This window comes from Kwoniella europaea, chromosome 1 (genome assembly GCF_036810445.1).
Source record: "Kwoniella europaea PYCC6329 chromosome 1, complete sequence".
Taxonomy (NCBI): Eukaryota; Fungi; Basidiomycota; class Tremellomycetes; order Tremellales; family Cryptococcaceae; genus Kwoniella; species Kwoniella europaea.
In genome coordinates, this window is record NC_089487.1 from 10,312,597 (window position 1) to 10,333,839 (window position 21,243).

Sequence of the window (21,243 nt, forward strand, 5' to 3'; positions counted from 1 at the left end):
GATCCGTTGATTTTTACAACATCACTTTTGCTCTGGTGAATTATATTTTGTTGTATTTGTACTCGTGTAGAGGTGTTAACCCCTCCACAGATGCATGGCATGATCATAAAATGAACAACTAGCAATTAATGTCCCTTCTTTCCCTTCTTCTCCTGCTCTTTCAGGTACTCTTGACCAATCTACACCATAAGCTAGACTCCCGTGATCTTCAAACGTCCTGATGATCTCACCTCCTACCTTATTTTCTTCCGGTTGAAAGTCCATGATATGGTTGGATAATTGAACAATCTTGAAATTGTCGTGCATACACGCATTTAGTATCCGATCTTTACGTTCAGAGGAAGGGTGGAATTTCGTTCGCCAGATTCCACCTCCCATGTGGATTGTCGTAAGCGGCTGAGAGGGTTGACGAGTATCAAATATACGTAGGTTCTCGTCGTAGCTGCACAATACGATATATCAGTGAAAGACCTGAGTAGTTCAGAAGGATCAAGAGGATTCACCTTCCCACAGCTAGTAGATATTCCGTATGAGGAGAAGAAGCGATAGTGGTCACTCCAGCATCGAAGCTATTGAGCATTGCCATTAGGTGGATCAGTATAAGTCGAACATGATGATGACCGATGATGACGGTAGCTCACTTCTTATTCACAAAAGTAGGTCTAAACGTTTCTCGTATATCCCATCTTTTCAACTTACAGTCGTCTCCACCTATATTATCAAAGTAAACGAAATCAGTCTTCTTTAGCTTTTTTTTGGTGTGACACATAATTGTAGTTTTTACAGCAGAGTCTGTCTGAGATTCCACTCACCTGACCATACAGTATTCGAGTCCCAATTATCAAAACTTGTTATCCACGGCTCGTAATCATGTGCTTTCCAGCTGAATTCTACCTCCCATCCTGTAGGTGTAGGTATGATATGAGATAGATTGCCATTTGAAAGGGAAGTGATGATGGATGAAGGTGATGATCTAGTAGCGGTATACCGTCAATCAGTAACCAGTCGTTTGAACAATTCTCCTTGTTATAGCGGACGGGAAGTGATGGATGACATACTGGTATAAACGATTGGACCAATCTAATGATAAACATAATATGGACTCTTCATCTACATCTATCCGATGTATCTCTACCAGACGTCTCTATGATCCCTAAGCTAGTCAGCGAACCTAAACGTTTTCAAGGAAAGTTGTTGTCGGTGAAGCCCACAGTATCGGTATTCAAGGCGTATAGCGTGATGTGTCCTTTGGCATCTGCTACACCCAATACTGGTCGGCCATTATCTAATTTAGGTGACCTATCCACATGTATATCAGTATATATAACGTGATGTATATATAAAGTTAAAGACAGGCGAAGGATGACTCACCATTTCGTATCTAATATAGCAGGAGTTTCGATCCTCTGTATCTCGGTCCTTTATCAGGGTCATTCCACATCAGATCCAATCCAGTAAATTACACATATCCGGATCTTCTGGAAGCGTCGGTGATGAATACTCTGTCTACTCACAATGTATCATCATCCCCCACTTGATACGCTAATAACCTCCCAACTCTCTGGGTAGGTTTACTAGGTTCGACATCGAGCTCATCATCCTCATCTTCATCGCCTTCCACCACCTCTGCCTTTGGATCATTGACTCCAGCATTCTCCTCAGGCTTGACTATTTGATAAGTCCCGCAAACGAATGTATCCTGAAACCCTTCGAATGGACACCATTCGATGGAATCTGCCGAATAGACCGTATCAACGTATGCTAATGACTTGGCTAACAAAAAAACCATCGTCAGCCGGACAAGAACTCTCAGAGCTACTTATTGGTCAGTGGACACTCACCCCGCGACATCTTTGTTCACCGAATTGAGACGACGGATACATGAAGAGAGGCAAGTCAAGAGTGAAGGTGAGGGATATTGGGTTTTGAAATTTCTGATGGACGATGGACTTGGCTGGTGGAGGTCATCAGTACGAGTATGTTATACGAGGCACTTCCAGCAGAGTAGTGAAAATACAATCGTCCAATTTCAGGCCGAGACAGCTCTGAAATCCTTTTGATCAGTGAATATTGCTTATTTCGATGCCAGTTGATAATGTATCTGAATCCCAGAGAACTCGGATAGTAAGTTTCACAGCTTTTCAGCACGAGGAGAATGACCAAGTAATTATTCTATAGATACATTTTCATATTGAATGATATTTTAATATGGTCATGGTAACATGCTCAGAAATTTATATCTATATGTGTATATGGGAAATGTGGAAGACAAGAGATCTGATGGTGATCGAAGAAACGACAATGACCTTTCTAAGTCAATCATCTATGATCAGATACAGTATTTGAAGAGTCGTACGATTACGAAATTGGCCTGCCTATCAATATTTGGGTTGACCCTCCCTCATGTTATAAGATTCTACGTCGGTATTGTTTCTTGGTATTCTACCTTTATCACCTGGGAACCAGGTAGGAATTGAAATACCCAAGATGAGTCCAAATGCGATACTACAACGGGGTCCGGACAAGTCAGCTTCCCCTTTTATTGGATGTTGAATCTATGGTCAAGATACACTTACAGTTCGAATACCATTTGTAATATCCAAAATGCTACTCTCGAGTTGACAGGAGCATCATGATCGCTAGTAAAAGTCTGTACCATCCTGTAGGCAGCTACTACAATCAAGCATCCAGCTGCGGAAAGGATGAAGAATGTACCTCTTCTGTCTAAAGAGAATTTGATCGACGTAAGGATCGCTGCTAGGGCCGCTACTACCACGGTACCTGTTCATTCATCGCACTGTTAGCTTTTATACATATACTTGGGAAAGAGGGCAAGGGAACTAACCGAATGATAAGACACTACTGGCATCTCGTAGTTGTCTGACGGCATTCAACTTGGCTTGATCCTTCAGGGCATTTGAAATCATCGATGACCCTACGATGGCCGTTACGATGGCAGCTAAAAGAATAAGCTTGAGTAACCTGTAGTCGTCAATCACAATATCAGTATCAGGACCAATGATAGAGTACGATTTGGGTGAGGATGAACTTACCGAGAAAGTCTTTGCACCCAACTTGGTCGATCTTCTTTAGCCATATCCGAGTCAATCTGGAGTTGCCAACATCCAATAACGGGTTCGATGAGGAACAAGAATCCGATGGAGACCATTATTAATTCGGCAACTGCAAATGTTAGACTAGTCAGTGCCTGTTCCATCTTACGTGGAAAGAGGATTATATGCTCACTCAATAATCCTTCATCATAGCTGTTCTTCGACATATAAGCTCGGATGACCAGCATACCAATTCTACAAAGTAAGAATAGTGTTGGTCGAAGTAAAAGTAATGTTCGATCGGATTTCCTGAACCATCGCCAAGCTAATAATGGAATTGCCAACACGTACTGTCAACGAATTCAAATCATCAGTTAGCGTTTCGGGTTCAACAGGTGAAAGTTAAGAGAAGTAAGACGTACGATAACAAGAAATACAATCGATGGAGCTAGATCAACAGAAGTTGGAAAACCACCTGTAAAGTTGATATTGCTGAGTGAAGAGTAATTGGGGTTGGAAGGTGTGGTAGACATCTTGGATTCGACTATGTTAAGTATTTGTTGGTTGTTTGGTTGGTTGGTAAGTCAGATAGATTCCTTGGATTGATAAGTAGCTCCGATTGAACGTTCGAGTGAGTGATTGAGTGATTGAGTGGGTGAGTGAATCTCATCGTCAGTCCATCCTTTCCAGACCTTTATATACCTTTTTTTCCAAACGTCCGTCCATGCTAGTAGCGCTTCATCGATACTCTACGTGAGATGAAACACAACAATAATCAATATCGGTACCGAAATTGGGTACCCTAGCCAACTTTTCAATTTTCGTATGAAAGGCACAGATAACACTGTTAGTCTTTTACTATTTTTAGACGTAAACCCCTTTGATCCTGTGCAAGGGATATCGATTAGTCTCTTACATCCATCCACCATGTATCGCTTCAACGGGTTATTTCGCTCCCGGTGTCGCTAGCGAGAAGGCACATGGTACTCACATGGCAACGAGGGATGTGATCATATTTGAGACTCCCCTTTAAGAGGGGATGTGTCCGATGCCAACGGAAATAAGCGACATCCGGAACGAGTAGATGAGATGAGATGATCACGAAATCACCTAATATCAAAAACAGGAAAAGACAGAGAATGATGACAAATGAAGGTGAACGATGGAATAATCAGTAGTACCGCAACAACAGAACAAATCAGCAAAGAGCTACATAGAATCTCATATAGCAACTACAAGGCTCATCAGTACATTGGCAAGAGGATACATACGACTAAAGATATACACACGTACGAATCATCTCGGCGATCATATTTTCTTCTTCACCAGTACTCCACATCATTGCATAAAAGCTAAGACGGACATAACCGTATATTCCTCATTCGTACTCAAAAAGTTAAAACAGTCAAAACCACCATCTCCATAGAAAAATCTACAACAATCATATAATCATACAATTTTAGCTATACACTTGATATGCCATCGACATATATGCCCGCTCGAAACATGTCCCATTCTCAATCCCACTCTGCACCCAGCCAAAGCGATCTAGATGTTCTCGCTCTCCTTACATCCGATTCTACCAACCTCGGACCTTTGCCCCCGCAGAGCCAACAAGGGCAAAGAAACAAGAAGGCTTTGCCAAAGAGGGATAGTCCGATGGATGCGCTGATGATCAGCGCGGTGATAGCGGGAAGTGAGAAGATAAGTAGACATCATTTTGGACATGGAGGTGAGTGTGTTTCCCTCCCCTGAGACGTGCGACCTCACCGAGTGGAGCGGCATTCGTGTAAACCGTCTCTAAGTCTTACTCGTTCGATCTGTGAAATGTAGCGCTTATGTTTGCTTGATTATCAACCCATAGCGATACCTCGAACAGGTACATACGCATCATGCGACGAATCGCGCCCGGCATCCCCCTCACCTCATCCAGCGAAATTCACCATGCGTTCGAGCCAGGCGCCTAGAAGCGAGAGATTGCGTTTGGAAGCTGAGGCAAAAGCAAAAACTCAAGATCAGCAAGGATCTTCATCGAATCCAATTACAATGACCTCAAAGCCTAAAAGGAAGATGTCTATTGATCCCGTCCCGATTTCTCAGACATTACAATTATCTTCATCTCCCTCATCTCCATCACACTCTTTCAATTACTTCCATCCTACTCCATCTCATTCCTCTTTCGCAGCGGCAAGCACTACAAAAAGCGGTCGAGCAAAAGTACGTTGTATGGCACGTACGCGTATACCAACCCCTCACGGCGAACTATTTCTTCACTTGTATCACAACAGTCAAGATACCAAGGAACACCTTGCGATCGTCATCGATCCTATACAACTAGACGACAAAGCCCGCAAGGCAGCACCAAAGGGGAGAAAGGAGATAAGGAGTAAATCTTTAGACGCTGTGTGGAGAGAGGGTGAAACTGAGATGGAGAGGATAGTAAGAGGTGCATATTTAGGAAGACTTTCACCTGGTCAAACTACCTCTACTCAACCTACAGATAACTCGATTGATGATGTAGAAATGGGAATCTCCGAACAATTGGATGAATTACCGATTCAAGACCAAGATGTTAAACCGTTAGTCAGGATTCACTCTGAATGTTATACGGGCGAAACGATAGGTTCGATGCGATGTGATTGTGGTGAACAGCTTGATGAGGCATTACGTCAGATCGCTTTGCCCCAGCAGCTCAAATCTCAAATATCGAATCAATTCCACCAACATGCCCACGGAAATGGGATATTACCTACACCTGATCCATCGAGGGGATCATCCCCCTCCGTCGGAGAAAGGGGTAGGACAGTACCAGGAAGGGGAGTAGTAATTTACCTCCGACAGGAAGGTCGAGGTATAGGCCTATTAGAAAAAATCAGAGCGTATAACTTGCAAGACCTGGGAAATGATACTGTCACGGCGAACTTGATGTTGGGTCATGGAGCTGATGAAAGGAAATATGATGTCGCTGCTGAGATCCTACGTGATTTAGATTTAGCAGAAGAAGGGATAAGATTGTTGACTAATAATCCAGAGAAAGTTGAGGGATTGTCAAAAGAGGGTATAAGGATTGTAGAGAGGGTGGGGATGATACCGAGAGATTGGAAGTGTCATACCCAGAATGAAAATGATGAGAAGGAATACAAAGAGTATAGAGAAAGAAGAGCTGGAGTGGGATTGATTGGGTCGGGAGCTGCAAAAGGACCAGAGTTGGAGAAGTACTTGAGAACTAAAGTGGAGAGAATGGGTCATAGTGAGTCAACTAGGATACGTTTATACCCTTTGAGCCAGGTTGGTTTGGGCTGTTACTGATTTGTTTATGATTCACTTAGTGATTGATATACCGGAGAACTTACAGTGATACCCTTGTGTGATCCTGTGGTTATGCTGTATCAGCAAGATTTCGTGCGAAGATAACAGTACCATCTTGTCCAACTTTCTGGAATGTAGGACGATATTAGATGGATAGTCAGGCGAGAAGTGGTTGAATGTCGATGTGACATTTATATCTAGTCATTTACAGCATTTAGTATATATCATCCTTATCATACATCATCTATTCGGGCAGGCATGGAATCTGGAATCTTCCGGGTTGCATTGTACTTTGTAATTATATTCTTTTCTCTTTCATAGTCAGTCGGCATTGTCAAATCATCACACGCGAGGCCTTCACATATCATGCGGTTCAATGCATCTTTTCACCCGATAAAATGGTCACTTCATTCCTGATGCCAATATTGCCTTCCTTCTCATGCTATCTGACTACTGTATATATATGTATACATGTGTATAGTCAAAATCCAATGCATAAATAAGTAATATATATCATTCATTTTTATAGCTTTGTTTCTTCATATTCATTGAATGAGGGATACATGTTAGAAAGGGAAATGGGAAATGGGAAATGGGAAATGAATGTATAAAACTGTGCAACAAATCAATCCAACCACTTTTCTTGACTCTTCCTCCTCGGATATCCCTTCACGCCCTCTCTCATTTGAGATACATCTATAATAGAAATATGTCATTTTGTCACATTCGCCTGACCACCAAGCAAGCTTATCGAGTTGAGAAACCATAAGATTCATTAGCTGATCTAGCCATGATATCCTTGACCGGACCAAGGAGTCGAGTGAACGCTTGTTCACCTAGGAAAGCAACTCGGAGAGGTTCGGTACCTTCAGCTCGGACGGTAGCTGCTCGAGTTTGTTTGTTGAGTAGGGCGAGTTCTATAGTTGAGGAACAAAAATATGATCAGTACATATAATACTTTACTCTTCCCTTACCCAGATTATATAAGGGATGAGTGGAAGACCATTGCTTATATCACTGTCGCTATTCCCAGGATATAGGTAGACAAGATCAAATGGGATGACCTAACTCACCTCCAAAGTAATCTCCTTTACCATACCTCTTGACCACACTCTCCCTTCCATCGTCTCCCTTCTTGATAGCGATGGCATTACCACTCTCAATAAGGAAGAACTCATCTCCCGCTTCGCCTTGCTTGATCACATCTTCACCTTGGCTGAAGGTTCGCGATTCGAGCACATCGGCAATCTTGGCCCTCTCTTGAGGTTGGAGCGATTGTAAAATCTGGACTTCGGATAAGAAGGATTCATAGAGTCGTCTCTTTCTTGATGTGTGCTGTGTTACAGTAGGTCAGCACGACTCGCATGTGACTGAATTATGACTTATTGACTACAGTGGAATGGGGAAGGACTGAATCTGGATATGTGTATTAGAATGATGACACTCACATCAAGTAAGATAGTTCGGAAGGATACTCGATCAAGGGCCCAGAGGGTACAAGGAGTGATGGACAGGATAGAAGCGGCTCGAGGGGCGCTACCAAAGAGAGAAAATGGCGAGATAATCAGCTGCAATACTTAACACTGTGAGGGAGATTGGGTCATCAGTCCAAGGTAACAAAACTCACTTATGCATCAAAGCCAGTTCACCGAAAGAACTACCTTCTTTACAGGTAGCCACTTTCTTACCCAACAGGGGTCTATCACCTTTCTCTGGGTCTATGACTTGACCATCCTTCTTAACGAAGATATCCAACTGACCATTCTCTACGACGTAGAAGTAATCACCCGCTGCACCTTGCTCGATGATCATCTCACCAGCGGGGATGGTAACTTCCTTCATAGCAGCCAGTACATCGGCTTCTTGCTCTTCATCGAGGTTTCGGAATAGGAAATTAGGTTTGATGGCTTGTTTGATTCTTTCTAATTGTTCGTCTGTCTTGGGGAAGGAAGGAATGACACTACCGTTGTTACCCGAATTTGGATTTGGTGTAGCTTCGTCTTCCTCTTCCATCGTCGTATCTAACAGACCACCACCGGATGCACCAAAGGTTCGTTGATTAGTAGGTTTGAGTGATTCGGCAGAAACGGAAGTTCGTCTACCAAGCGCATAGGATGGAATGGGAGGTTCATCGTTATTGGTTTCCTCGGCGATAGTGGTGTTGGCGACGGACATATCACCGAATGGAGATTGGTTGAATGTTGGTGCACCACTGGAAGGTGGGAAAGAGCTGACACTCTCGCTGAATGGACTGGAATCCGGACCACCACCTGCACCTGGAGATCCGAAGGAAGGTTTGAATATGTGTTGGTGAGGTTGGTTAGGGTTGGATCCAGTTGGGACGGTCGCACGTCGAGGTCCACCAGGACCGAAAGGAGAATCGGCAGGAGCCTGTTCAGAGAATGGAGATAGGGCATGAGGTTGAAGATCGCTCACTCCCGGGACATTGAATCCTAATGTACCGGGGGCACCTTTCCGACCACCTGGTGGAGCGGATAGGGGAGCTTGCTTTCCTTGTCTCTACGGTAACAGCATATCATAAGCTACGATCCAGGCAAGTAGGTCATCGTCGTGATGATTGTAGCACTCACCTCTTGTCGAAGTTTGGTTTGGAACCAATCTGCGCCCCATTGAATGATATCTTTAGGTTGATCCCTCGCTACGTCCCGATTTAGATCGTTTAGGATGGAAGACCAAGATGTCGACATGGTGTATGCTATGCGATATGCTGCGATATATGATCAAGCAAATGGGAAGGAGGTTGAATAGCTCGCAAAGTGAGGCGAGAATGAAAAGATCGACGTGCGTGTGGTGTGTGTGGTAAGATGTAGTTGTAAGGCTTTGTAACACGTAAATCTCCTTTGTGTCTTAGTCGTTTATATATCCGGAATAGGGAAATAGATTGGATGAGTGCGTCACCTTCAAGATGTCGACAGTTGTATGTATGTACTCTGAGGGAGATGAGATGAGGATGTATTTGATGATGTGAGGAGGGGGTGGTGAATGGTGATGAGCTGGATGAGAGCAGGATATCCGCAAGTGGTAGTAGGATGGTAGCGTCAGAGCCTGATTTATGGTTTGTACGTTGGTAGAAGTTGGTCACTCACTCACTCACTCACTCTCTCTCTCTTACGCCGGATGGCGCGTTTGCCCTCACCTCACCCCCATCCATCTCCCTGATCCAGGAACGAGTCTAAAATCCCCTATAGCGTGAAATCATCATCTCATTACAATACTATTAGCAGTCATCGGTCAGGTTGTAATGACCATTAGAAAATGATTAGGAAAGTGGGTGATCGACCATTGACCGAGTGGAGAGGTGGAGGTGAATCAGGAGAAGTAAGTTAGCAATACATCATGACCATGTTTCATGTATAAGATACTTTCGATCCTTTGCTTCTTCACTCGATTGCTCAGCTGCCGTATCATAGAGTTTCTTCGTTGAAGGAGGAGAATCTCTGCTAAATCTCAGGGGATTTGCCAAGGCTCGAATAGAGATGGTCGCGGACAACGTATGATCCACATAGTCTCCAGTCGCGTAGAACACCTCAACTACCAAAGGGACCTTGCGACCTCAAGATGTCAACAGCATCAGACGAAGAGTTGGCTTCGATAGCTCAACATATATCGATACGAGACGATGATGAAGATCAGATACCGTCCACGTCGATGCCAAAAAACGATTTGGACGTGTTGACGAATGGTACTGAGGATCTGTTACAAAGTAACCAAAATCAAGGACAGGTTGGAAACGAAGAGGTTGAAAGGGATGATGGTTATACTCCCAAATACAGCTCAAGCGAAGAGAATGGAGAGGATGGCACATACGAGTAGGTACTCAGCAATTTCCTCGTCGAACTGTATCATAGCTGAAGATAATGACGTGTAGGGAACTGGAAAAGAGGATACATTCGTTATCCCACGAGGTAGCTCTACTTCTGGACCGAATATATGGTAAGTCATACATCTAATTCCTTCCACATAGCTATTCCGTATGCTGATTGTGCCTACAAATCATGTCGATTGATAAATTAGAGATACAAGAACTGCGCCATTCCTCAATCTCTTCCACATCATCAATCCCCTCAGCTCCCTCACGTATAGATTCCTTACTTTCTTCTCTATCGGACTCGACCCTCCTCCTGAGACCACAGATTACCTCACTGTCATCTACGGTATCCTCATACACTGGTACTAGAGCCAAACAACTCAAAGATGGGATAGATGAGATCATGGAAGATTGGAAGAAGGTAGGAGATCAGCAGAAATGGTTATTGGAAGAGATGAAAGAGGATGGTTGGTTGATACGCTTCAGAACGTGAATCCGAGTTTTTACTTTCGGTACGAGGATATAAGAAGCTAATCACGTGTAATAGTACCGCCGACCAAGCTGAAGCTATGATGGATCCCTTGCAAAAGAGTCTGATGGAATGTCAAGTCAGTTGTGATTTGCGCGATGCCTGAAAACCTAGCTGACATAACGATATAGGCATATGTCGACAGGATCACCAACTCACCAGCGCATGTCCCGCTGCGAGCTGAATTTGACGATCAATTGAGTATAGAGAGATTGCAGAAGCTTGCAAAGGGTCATGACTCCATGACTAGGTGAGTGTTTCCCTCGCCGGATGAGTAATATGGCTCTGACTTTATACGACTTTTACTAGGACATACGTCCCGAGTATAAACAAGATACTTAAGATGATGGGCAAGAGCATCTCTGATAGACCTATCAACAACGGCGAGTCGCTGAGGAGGTAGGTGAAAACGAGAGTCCCTTAATTACGCTTAGCTGGTGTGCTGATCAACTTGTAGATTTGGCGAGATGAATCACCGATGGACTTCACTACAGAAACAACTTCAACAGCTCAACGCTAAAATACGTCTCATCATCTCTCAGCGTGATGCTGAAATGGAGTACATGGACGGTGGGGACGAAGTGGAACTCTTAGCAGATGTCACATCGCCGTACAGCTCTGCTGGCGACTCGAGAAGCGATTACTTTGGATACGGAGGTACGGTCAAAAGCAGAGAATCCACTTCATCGAGCTACGGCTCGTCTCGTACCAGATATTCGATATCCTCCGGTGTCTCAAATACATCAACACGATCCTCTACCCGTCAACCACTAGCTCATACACATACTTCACCTTCCATCAAACCACCTGATTCTTCGACACTTTCCCCTGTTACCGCCATGCAACCTTTACCTTTACGTCGAAGGACGTCTATGATGTCCACCACATCATCTGCGACGGCACGTAACACCCCAGGGGAAAAACCAAGATGGAATTCTTCACCGAAAGTACCTGCTGAACCTGTCCAGACGCCCATCATACCCAGACGTTCCACCGGATTACCTAGATCAGTCAGTCCTACGCCCAGTACGGCATCTATGGCATCTACCACCATGTCCATGTCCCGTAGACTAAGTAGAATACCGGTTGCTAGTCCTACATCGAGGTTTGGTACGGGGTATTCGTCCCCTACCGCAAGTGAAATCTCAGTGCCTGGATTGACCGTATCCAACTCGCATTCCAGAACGTTGATCGCTGAACCTTCATCTGTCAATCGAAGTTCCAATCCGAATCAAAGTCATCTGGAAAGAGCTAGGATGGGATTAAAGACTCCCGAACCACCTCGACCTCGACTGAGCTCGACATTCTCTTCGTTCTCTAGGCCACCGACTACACCTGGCATGGGATCGAGAAACTCCTCATTTGGTACAGGCGCCGCGCCTCGCACGGCTCCTGCCCGCGGTAAAGGTGGACCACCCCCTTCATCATTCCGGATCACCTCGCCTACTCCCAGTGGATCCGGCCTAGGATCGACGAGACCTTCGTCTAGGTTGAGTATGATGTCATATAGCGGATTCACACCCTCCCACACGATGGAGATGGAAGAGTTCAAACCTTCAAAATATGACTTATTAGATATGGAAGTGTCCAAGATCTTGAACGAAGTGCAATTCAACCTATTTGTAAGTAGGTTGGACCAGCCGCTGAAGAGAGGTCAAAGGAGGAATGAGAATGAAGAGTGGAAAGGCGAATACCTCTTTGGGAGAAGCGAGAAACCGTCTAGTGTGAAATTGATCACGATAGCCGGGTTTAGGAAATCAGCCAATCCCAATGAGAGGAGAGTGAAATGTATGATTAGGGCTGGAGGACAATGGGTGGAATTGAGAGGTGAATTGGAGAGGAGAATGAGGGTTTTAAGGGATGAAGGTGGTGAAGAGGTGGTGGATGATGATGAGACATTTTGAGGGGTCGATCAAGATTCATGTGATATAGATATGTAGATGGATGCGCAAGCAAGGATTTCATGTTGGTATGAGGATAGAGTTGTAAAATACATTACGAGTTTCTATTATAGGTTACAGTGTCTACGGGTTTCACGTATACAGGATAAACAAAGGTTGGGAATGTATCTTGTCGATGGAAAAATATTATCATATATATGAACTTTGATTTTGTCATTGTCAACCACCAACTGGATTACCGACTTTTCTTCCTATCGGACCATGTGATTGACTCAAATCATGAGATAAAACATCCAGTAATTGAGCCCACATTGCTACTACCTCTTCTTCCCATCCGCCCGAATTTGTCGTTACGACGTTACCCTCCTGCATTTCAGGTATTGGTGTCGTACCATCTGATTCGTTCGGTAAAGCTGATCCAGCCGTGTCGAAATTCCCATATGGTCTTGCCCACGCTAACACCCTAGCTCGTGAGGAGAGTATAATTGATTTGAGTCGGATCCTATTTGGTTCATTACCGTGGAATCAACTATTGACTGACCGCTAGACTTCAAAAGTGAAAGCGCAGATATAACATACTTTTCAGTTATATCCACTTGAAATTTACTCTCATCATCCACTTCAACAGCTTGTCCACCAATCGTGACATCCATCTTTATCCCCCAGGTATTGTGAGGGGGTATCCACCCATCACCTTTTAGGACAGCTAACCAGCCTTTCTCCACTTCCTTTAACAAATACAATACACCACGAATCACACGGGACGCTTCGTCCTGCGCCTCATCTTTCGTACGGTGTCCGGAAGATAGGAGGGGTAAGGAAGTGATGTATATCGGTATGACAGATGTGAGCGTCAGGAGGTATGAGGTGCGTAATGATCCGAAGGGGTAAAAGGGGGGAATTTGGAGGATTATCTGAAGGAGGGGCGATAGTCTTGATAACAATCTTGGAAGAGGTCCCAGCTTGCTATAGGGTAATAAGTTACGATGAGCTCATAGTGTTATACGGGGGGTATATAGGGTGGTATATAGCTCACTGGGTCCGCTCGTCGCTTTCCAGATTTGATAGCTTCTCATCGAGGTATGATCGGAGCTTCTCTTCCTGTCTGGGAGTAAGGTGCGTTATCAACCGAGGATCTTGGTGAATGACCTTTCCCGATGAGGGAGATCCATTCGAGTCTATGGCTTCTGACATCCTTGCGTAAGCTATTCGCAGAGCATTGGGCAAAGCATGAGAGGTTACCCTACCATCTTGATCCACTCATATACTCGTAATTCCTTCTATGGACATGAGAGGTGGAGGTGCCCATATAGCGGCGTTCACCGACTTGACTTGATTGAGCTCGGTTGACTGGACTTGCGCAAGAGATGAGATTCGATCGAGGGAGATGACATAACCAACAACAATTTGAGCATTTGGATGTTCACAGTGCATTCCCATCTATCACAGGCTACAGCTATACGAGCTGTGAGACAGAGGTAGAAGATATAATAGGTGGTGCAGACAAAGCGGCCATTCATATCCCAGAGGGAATCAGGCAAATTGGCAGAAGAGTCATCTCAAGATGAAATTCATGTTGGGCGATTTGCCCGTCTTGTTTCCTTATGATCGGTGAGTTGGGGGGCTTTGATTACTTAACTTACTCCGTCTGAAATATGCGGACCAGCACTGATGACATGGCTTTCTATTTGAATAGTTTATACCCAGGTAAGCTAATCGCACTTTGAACCCTATAGAAAGAACCTAGCTCACGTATTTCTGGTCAAATCGCAGAACAATACTCTTACATGGCTGATCTGAAAACAACCCTCGATGCCGGTGTAAGTCGGCTTCCAATCTCTCGGCGATTCGTTCAAGCTGACTCTTCACTTCCATATATAGGGCCACTGTGTATTGGAAATGCCTTCCGGGACAGGGAAGACTGTTTCCCTCTTATCCTTAATCGTGTCGTACATGCAGGTGAGGAGATCTCACCACAGACTCCGGTTGATGATGTCCTATTGACCTTGATGCACGTAGTTCTACCCTACGAAACGAAAGCTGATATATTGTTCACGTACCGTACCCGAGATCGAGAAAGCATTAGCGGAATTGAAGAGATTGATGGAATACCGTGCGGAGATGGGCGCGAACGACGGTGAATTTCGGGGATTGGGTTTAACAAGCAGAAGAAATTTATGTTTACATCCTGAAGTGAGTGCTTTCGCTATCAATGCGAGCTCACAACTGGCAAGGGGGATGCTGATGTTACGGTTATTATTGGGTGATAGGTAAGCAAAGAGAAGAAAGGTAAAATCGTCGATTCAAGATGTCGAGATTTGACCTCTGCGTTTGCTTGTGAGAAGGGTAGAGCAAATCCAGGTAGCGTACCTCTATGTAGCTATCATGAAGTAAGTTCGATTTCGGCTGTATCTAGATGATCGTCATAGTCAGCTGATTGGATTGAATTGGATCGTTGTGATTTGATCAGGAATTGAACAATTACGAAACTGGAAATCTGATACCACCTGGTATATACACGATTGACGATGTCAAGAAATACGGGAAAGAAAAGGGAGTTTGTCCCTATTTTACTATACGTAGAATGGTCAGTTTACCACATTACCCCCTCTTCTGCTTGGGGGAAGTATAAACAACTGATTATTGTGATTCCATAGTTGCCTTTTTTGGACGTTGTTATTTATTCGTTCCATTATCTTTTAGATCCAAAAGTTGCTGAACAGGTATCTGCAGAGATGAGTAAAGAGAGTATAGTGGTTTTTGATGAGGCGCACAATATAGGTAAGTAGCTGTCTGTACATTGGTCGACCTAGACACAGCTGAAACTCGACATGATGCGTAGATAATGTCTGTATCGAATCGTTATCAATCGACTTGACTAGACCGATGTTGGATTCAGCAGCTAGAAGTGTCAATAAGATAAGTGATAAGATTGCAGAGTGAGTGTAGCCATGGTCAGTTCTGTAAGTCGATTTTAGCTAAACCCCCTTGTGCCACTTGTGTAGAATCAAAGAAACGGATTCGCAGAAATTGGAAGATGAATATAAGAAATTGGTAGAAGGGTTACAAGAAGCCAACGAACAGCGTGAAGATGAAGATATGCTTGTTAGTCCGGTGTTATCGAAAGATATGCTGGATGAGGCTGTTCCGGGGAATATACGGAAGGCAGAACATTTTATTGCTTTCTTAAAGAGGTTTATAGAGTATCTGAAGGTGAGCTGGTGAATCTGCAACGATGAGAAGACAGCTGATTAGAATGTTAACTTTTAGACGAGAATGAGAGTGTTACATGTTGTTGCGGAAACGCCACAGAGTTTCTTGGCGCATTTGAAGGAGATTACATATATTGAGAAGCGTCCATTGAAGTAAGCTATACGGTGTTTTGCTCCAAGAGTTGTGTCTGATTGTGTTGAATAGGTTCGCTGCGGAACGTCTGACATCGCTTGTGCGAACCTTGGAGTTAACGAATATCGACGAGCATTACTCGTTACAGAAAGTAGCATCGTTCGGTACTCTAGTGGCGACATATGAGAAGGGCTTCTTGCTTATCTTAGAACCATATGAGACGGAACATGCTACGGTGCCGAATCCAATATTCCACTTCACGTGAGTTAGCAGTATTGCACTTATCGCGTGACAGCCTAACTGACACTTTTCATCTTAGATGTCTCGATCCATCATTAGCTATTGCGCCGGTGTTCGAGCGATTCTCATCAGTAGTCATTACATCGGGAACCATCTCGCCTCTCGATATGTATCCTAAAATCCTACAATTCCGACCAGTGACCGAACAATCTTATCCTATGACATTGACGAGAAACGCGTTCTTGCCTATGGTAATTACAAGAGGATCAGATCAAGTCCCGATATCATCGAGGTTCGAAGTGCGAAACGATCCTGCGGTGGTCAGGAATTTCGGTAGTATCCTCATTGATATGGCCAAGACTGTCCCGGATGGTGTAGTGGCTTTCTTCCCTAGTTACTTATATATGGAAAGTATAGTTTCCGCTTGGTACGATATGGTGGGTTAACATTTCTTGTTTGCTCATTCATAACGCGGTGCAGAGGATTAGCACTGATAATTTGCCTATAGGGTATCTTGAGTGAAGTATGGAAACATAAATTACTATTTGTCGAAACGCCCGATGCTATGGAGACGTCCATTGCGCTGAGGAACTATAGAGAAGCATGCAATAATGGGAGAGGGGCTGTGATGCTTTCGGTAGCCCGAGGGAAAGTCTCGGAAGGGATAGATTTCGATCATAATTATGGAAGAGCGGTGATAATGTTTGGGTGAGTTGGCTGAGTACTTGGTCAACGGAAGAAGAGTCAATGCTGATAATGGCTACGTTTGTGATGTAGTATACCATATCAGTATACCGAATCACGTATACTCAAAGCTAGATTAGAATTCCTGAGAGATAACCACAGGATCAGAGAGAATGATTATTTGACTTTCGACGCCATGAGACATGCTGCTCAGTGTGTGGGAAGAGTATTGAGAGGTAAAACCGATTGGGGTTTAATGGTGTTTGCTGATAAGGTGGGTCATCGTCTACCATTTCATACCATTCTCAACTAGAATTGTGTATGATACATTGTTGACTCTGTTTATCAATTTGCGATAATAGCGATTCGCTCGTCAAGACAAACGAGCCAAATTACCCAAATGGATCAACGCCTATATAACTGAAGCTCATTCCAACTTATCTACCGATGTTGCCATTTCACTAGCCAAGAAATTCATTAGACAGATTTCTCAACCTTTTGATCATACTCAGACCGGAATCAGTCTATGGACATTGGAAGATATCGAGAGAAGACAATTGCAAGATAGAGAAGATGCTGAAAAAGCAGACCTGGAGCTCAAACAATCACTAGGCAAAAATCATCGTAACGCGGTAGAAGATGATGTGGATGTGGATGTTGATTTCGTCATGGATGATTATGATGGGGTGGTAGATGATGAGGAATTGGCGAGATTGGATATACCTGATGATATGTAGGAATGTCGGACTATGTCTGAACTAGAGGGATGTGGTGATGAGTGCATATAATTTTAATCGAGATCAGAGGTCACTTCAGAATCTGTAATCAATAGTATCATATGTTGTATAGAATGAAACGAACTGAATTACAGTAATCAATTGCCTCCTAGAAAACATGATATCTTGAAGGTATATGACGAATGCAAATCAATCTATGTATCTACCTCTGTTTTTTCTCCTGATACATGTTCATGAACTAGCACTTTAAAAGGAAGATACTTGAGCGGGATCATCTCTACTTGCGTAGAATTTTTCGAGGAAAGTCTTGGGTGGGGCCGGGTCGTCGTATCGTTTGAACCATTGCATTACGTGGGGCTGGAGATCATAGAATAAATGATGAACGGAATGGTCAGCGAAACGAAAGCGTATGAGGAGAGTTTGGCTGAGCAGTAGAAAGCGTATGGATGGTGAATTGATTGAGAGACGAAGGGACGAATGCTGGATGATACAGCTTGCAATCCACTGTGGATATTGCGCTTTTCTATCTTCCCTACTCCGTCTCTTTTGTGACCTCCCCCATCGTCCACCGCACTTTACTTCCTTCTCCTTCACCTTAAGTGTCAGAAATTCTTCCTATCTCTCACCTCCCCCTGTGCCCGCATTGTCTCTCTTTCCCTTCTCTCTTCCCTCTCTCGTCTGTCTCCCAAATAGTCCACCTTTCTCCTTTCCTTCCTCCTTCTCGTGCAACTTCCTCTTGTATGACACGACACAACCCCCAAATTCCATAATCGAAACTTCACTCGGCCACTCACCTCTTGCTTCCAAGCGTTCATCGTCTCTTGATACTCCTGTTGATTCTTCAATAACATGACGTTCATCACCGACAAATCAGTTATCGTATCCCTATTCCTCTCGAAATCTTGTCTGAACTTCAATCGGACCAATGAGGGTGATACGTTGAGAGCGTAAAGTTGGACGATATCTGGGGCCTAATTACACAATACCATACCATACCATGGTGAAAGATGACTTAGCATGATTGTTCAAGTTGTATAGAGGATTTGTAGCTTTTTCTCTATCTATACTTTGATTCTGACACCCTTAAAGCGCTAATCCACCTTACTTGTCCTCTAGTACATGTAGATATATACATTTTCTCCCAGCTCTTTTCTTCTCTTCTCTCTCCTCTCACATCGTTGCAAAAGTACAACACTCACAGATCGATACCATGCCCTGTAAGCTACTATGGAAGCCTTCCTGGCCTCTTCCCATGATCCGACTGTTGTGGTCAACTTAGCTAATCTGGATGGGATCGTTGTCATCTTGAATGGTTTGTATGAGGAGGTCGGAGTGATAGACAGTGATGCGAGTGAATGTGCACTGTGTGTTTGTAAGATTGTAACTTGTGAATTGATGATTGTTCAATTGCAAGAACGTAGAGTTAAGCATTCAACTACACTGAACCACCAGCTCAACTCAGACGACGGGATCAAATTCCTCCTAACATTTGACGAATAGGGTTCAAGATGATTAAATGCATACGAGTGGCACTGGATTAAAGTACTGTGAATGTACAATATATGTATGCATGATTTTGATTGTGACTACGCTTATCGCTCCATATACATGCAGATACATAACTTACTACTCCCACTCCTACTCCTACTCCTCACCTTCCCATACCCATCTCTTAGCCAAATCCCACATTCCCTCCCATTTCGGAGTCAACCACTCCTTAGCTTTCGTATCCGTCTCAGCATGTCTAGCTCTGAAAAGTCTAAACGTCCTCTCGGGCACTTCACCTTCCCAGATCAATTCACATTTATTATCTTCCAAACTTTCCGGTCCTTCACCATCTCCATTGCCTCCATTGGTTTTGGGACGGTCATCATCTTCATCTTCCTCATTGTCATGTTCATTATCATTCAGTGGTCTAGCTTCTTCCGTCCAGTCAATTCGATTCAATAACAATTTCTTATAATGTTTGATCGATTTATCGACTCCTTCTACGAGGACCAAAGCGAACTTGGGATGGAATATGCATACTCCCGATAACAAGTCGGATTTGGCAGTTTCACGAATCTTGAATCGGTGTCGACCATTAGTGAGGTATTTGATCCTACGGGAAAAGGACCGAGTCAGTCGGTCGAAGAAAATTGTGTTTATTCAGCAAGGTGAAACCACTCACTTAAACACCGCACCGTAAATACCTTTCCTCTCCCTAGCCACCAAAGCATTATATTCCTTTTCTTTCCTCTGTTCCGCCGTCAATTTCCTCTCTTGATTATCTCTCTCATGCTTATTTGCTCTTTGAGCCACTTCCTTCCTCACTTTCGCTTCTACCTTCGTTGGATCTTGGACAGCATCGGACGTGAGAACTTTCATCAAATTGGCTAGTCTGACCTTGGGTGGATCAGGAGGTAACAACCCCATCTTTTGTCTATCTCTCTTATCTTCTAATTCAGCTTGTCTTCTCTGTCTCCTCATTTTTTTCTGTTCTTTCTTGGTCAACATCAACCCTCTCTCTGGCTGCTTCTTGTCGCTCGGCGCAGGGATAGGTATAGGATGTTGGATGAGATGAGTGATAAGTGAATCTTGATGGGTGGTCATGAATTGAACGGCATCTTCAAGATCTTCATATCCCTTTCCTTCAGGGAGGATCGCTTTGTCCCACCATTCCACTTCAGGCGGTGGTTGTCTCTAAGAAGTAGAAGAAGAGAGGAACATCAGCTTTTTTATATTGTACACATCACGTGTCATGATATGTATAGTAGGTTAAGAGACCAGACTCACCTTCAAACTCCTTTCCAACGTATCAAATTCACTATCCAACCCTGCCTTCCTACTAGCTTCTGCTATCCTCTGTCTGAGAGCTTCCATCTTCTGTTCGTTCCTCAGCGCATCACCCTGCGCAACGTATTTACCAGCTCTGGAAAATTGTAATTTCTTACTTCGTCTGATTGGTGCCCTTTCCTCCTCAGGTATGGGAGTTCCAGATCCGCTAGGTGTAGGTGTGGTCGCATAGGGATTAAGAACGGGAGCGGCTGGTGATGCTCTGTTGGAAGTGGAAGTGGAAGCTACAGCAGCATTTGCTTTTACAGAGGTGAACTTGGGTGCCATAGTCTTGTACCTATCTCTCATAGCTTTCTTTTCGTTCTTCTCTACTTCCTGCTGTTGCCCTTGAGATTGACCCATCAACAAGGGATGTAATGCGATACTGCTCACTCCTGGTTGACCGCTTGTCGACGATGACGATGACGGCTGTGATTCAGAGGAAGGTTTTGGCATAGCGCCTGAACCAGATAAGTAGGGGTTGGCGGCTCTAGCATTGAGAGCTTCGATTCGGGCTTTGGCAGCTGCTAATCTATCGGCTATCGAGGCGTCCATCGCTGGTTTGGGAGGAAGAGCTGCTGGACCCGGAGCAGAAGCAGGTGAAACTGAGCCACCGACGGGTGGAGTTGATCGAGAAGCAGCGGCGGCAGCTTCCAACTGAGCCTTTCTGGCTGCTATTTGAGCTCGGATGGCAGCCATGTCCAATGGTGCTCCTGGAGCTGGAGCAGGGGTGTTGACCTTGGCCCGCTTGGGGTCGGGCTGACCGTAAGCAGTGCCGCCTTCAGGTCGTCGGCCGGACATG

The 21,243-nt window shown here is 44.3% G+C and overlaps 9 protein-coding genes across 9 annotated transcripts; 3 read left to right on the plus strand and 6 right to left on the minus strand.

Annotated features, from left to right (window-relative positions):
• Positions 1-75: 75 nt before the first annotated feature.
• On the minus strand, positions 76-1,789 carry V865_003922 (uncharacterized protein; the record flags this gene model as incomplete). Its single annotated transcript, XM_066227709.1, has 8 exons — positions 76-442; positions 504-569; positions 642-711; positions 813-973; positions 1,059-1,144; positions 1,212-1,299; positions 1,372-1,419; positions 1,515-1,789. 8 exons carry the CDS (start codon positions 1,787-1,789, stop codon positions 76-78), a joined length of 1,161 nt encoding a protein of 386 aa, XP_066083806.1.
• Positions 1,790-2,378: 589 nt separating this feature from the next.
• On the minus strand, positions 2,379-3,586 carry V865_003923 (uncharacterized protein; the record flags this gene model as incomplete). Its single annotated transcript, XM_066227710.1, has 6 exons — positions 2,379-2,505; positions 2,577-2,781; positions 2,846-2,982; positions 3,054-3,183; positions 3,247-3,403; positions 3,476-3,586. The coding sequence occupies 6 exons, from the start codon at positions 3,584-3,586 to the stop codon at positions 2,379-2,381; spliced, it is 867 nt and encodes a 288-aa protein (XP_066083807.1).
• A 973-nt stretch (positions 3,587-4,559) lies between these two features.
• On the plus strand, positions 4,560-6,411 carry V865_003924 (GTP cyclohydrolase II; the record flags this gene model as incomplete). The annotated part of the gene is made up of 3 exons (XM_066227711.1): positions 4,560-4,785; positions 4,918-6,303; positions 6,383-6,411. The coding sequence occupies 3 exons, from the start codon at positions 4,560-4,562 to the stop codon at positions 6,409-6,411; spliced, it is 1,641 nt and encodes a 546-aa protein (XP_066083808.1).
• Positions 6,412-7,109: 698 nt separating this feature from the next.
• V865_003925 (uncharacterized protein) lies at positions 7,110-9,070 on the minus strand (the record flags this gene model as incomplete). The annotated part of the gene is made up of 5 exons (XM_066227712.1): positions 7,110-7,279; positions 7,436-7,697; positions 7,811-7,898; positions 7,990-8,882; positions 8,954-9,070. The coding sequence occupies 5 exons, from the start codon at positions 9,068-9,070 to the stop codon at positions 7,110-7,112; spliced, it is 1,530 nt and encodes a 509-aa protein (XP_066083809.1).
• Positions 9,071-9,941: 871 nt separating this feature from the next.
• Positions 9,942-12,624, plus strand: V865_003926 (uncharacterized protein; the record flags this gene model as incomplete). The annotated part of the gene is made up of 7 exons (XM_066227713.1): positions 9,942-10,192; positions 10,252-10,316; positions 10,398-10,680; positions 10,739-10,799; positions 10,852-10,970; positions 11,030-11,119; positions 11,178-12,624. 7 exons carry the CDS (start codon positions 9,942-9,944, stop codon positions 12,622-12,624), a joined length of 2,316 nt encoding a protein of 771 aa, XP_066083810.1.
• Positions 12,625-12,840: 216 nt separating this feature from the next.
• V865_003927 (uncharacterized protein) lies at positions 12,841-13,815 on the minus strand (the record flags this gene model as incomplete). Its single annotated transcript, XM_066227714.1, has 3 exons — positions 12,841-13,123; positions 13,201-13,587; positions 13,658-13,815. 3 exons carry the CDS (start codon positions 13,813-13,815, stop codon positions 12,841-12,843), a joined length of 828 nt encoding a protein of 275 aa, XP_066083811.1.
• A 370-nt stretch (positions 13,816-14,185) lies between these two features.
• V865_003928 (uncharacterized protein) lies at positions 14,186-17,627 on the plus strand (the record flags this gene model as incomplete). Its single annotated transcript, XM_066227715.1, has 16 exons — positions 14,186-14,232; positions 14,318-14,328; positions 14,395-14,441; positions 14,503-14,580; positions 14,641-14,814; positions 14,892-15,011; positions 15,092-15,208; positions 15,279-15,402; positions 15,464-15,560; positions 15,627-15,834; positions 15,892-15,986; positions 16,039-16,227; positions 16,286-16,643; positions 16,715-16,914; positions 16,984-17,164; positions 17,253-17,627. 16 exons carry the CDS (start codon positions 14,186-14,188, stop codon positions 17,625-17,627), a joined length of 2,421 nt encoding a protein of 806 aa, XP_066083812.1.
• A 246-nt stretch (positions 17,628-17,873) lies between these two features.
• On the minus strand, positions 17,874-18,931 carry V865_003929 (uncharacterized protein; the record flags this gene model as incomplete). Its single annotated transcript, XM_066227716.1, has 3 exons — positions 17,874-17,984; positions 18,422-18,598; positions 18,827-18,931. 3 exons carry the CDS (start codon positions 18,929-18,931, stop codon positions 17,874-17,876), a joined length of 393 nt encoding a protein of 130 aa, XP_066083813.1.
• Positions 18,932-19,271: 340 nt separating this feature from the next.
• On the minus strand, positions 19,272-21,242 carry V865_003930 (uncharacterized protein; the record flags this gene model as incomplete). Its single annotated transcript, XM_066227717.1, has 3 exons — positions 19,272-19,728; positions 19,798-20,309; positions 20,403-21,242. The coding sequence occupies 3 exons, from the start codon at positions 21,240-21,242 to the stop codon at positions 19,272-19,274; spliced, it is 1,809 nt and encodes a 602-aa protein (XP_066083814.1).
• Position 21,243: the final 1 nt, after the last annotated feature.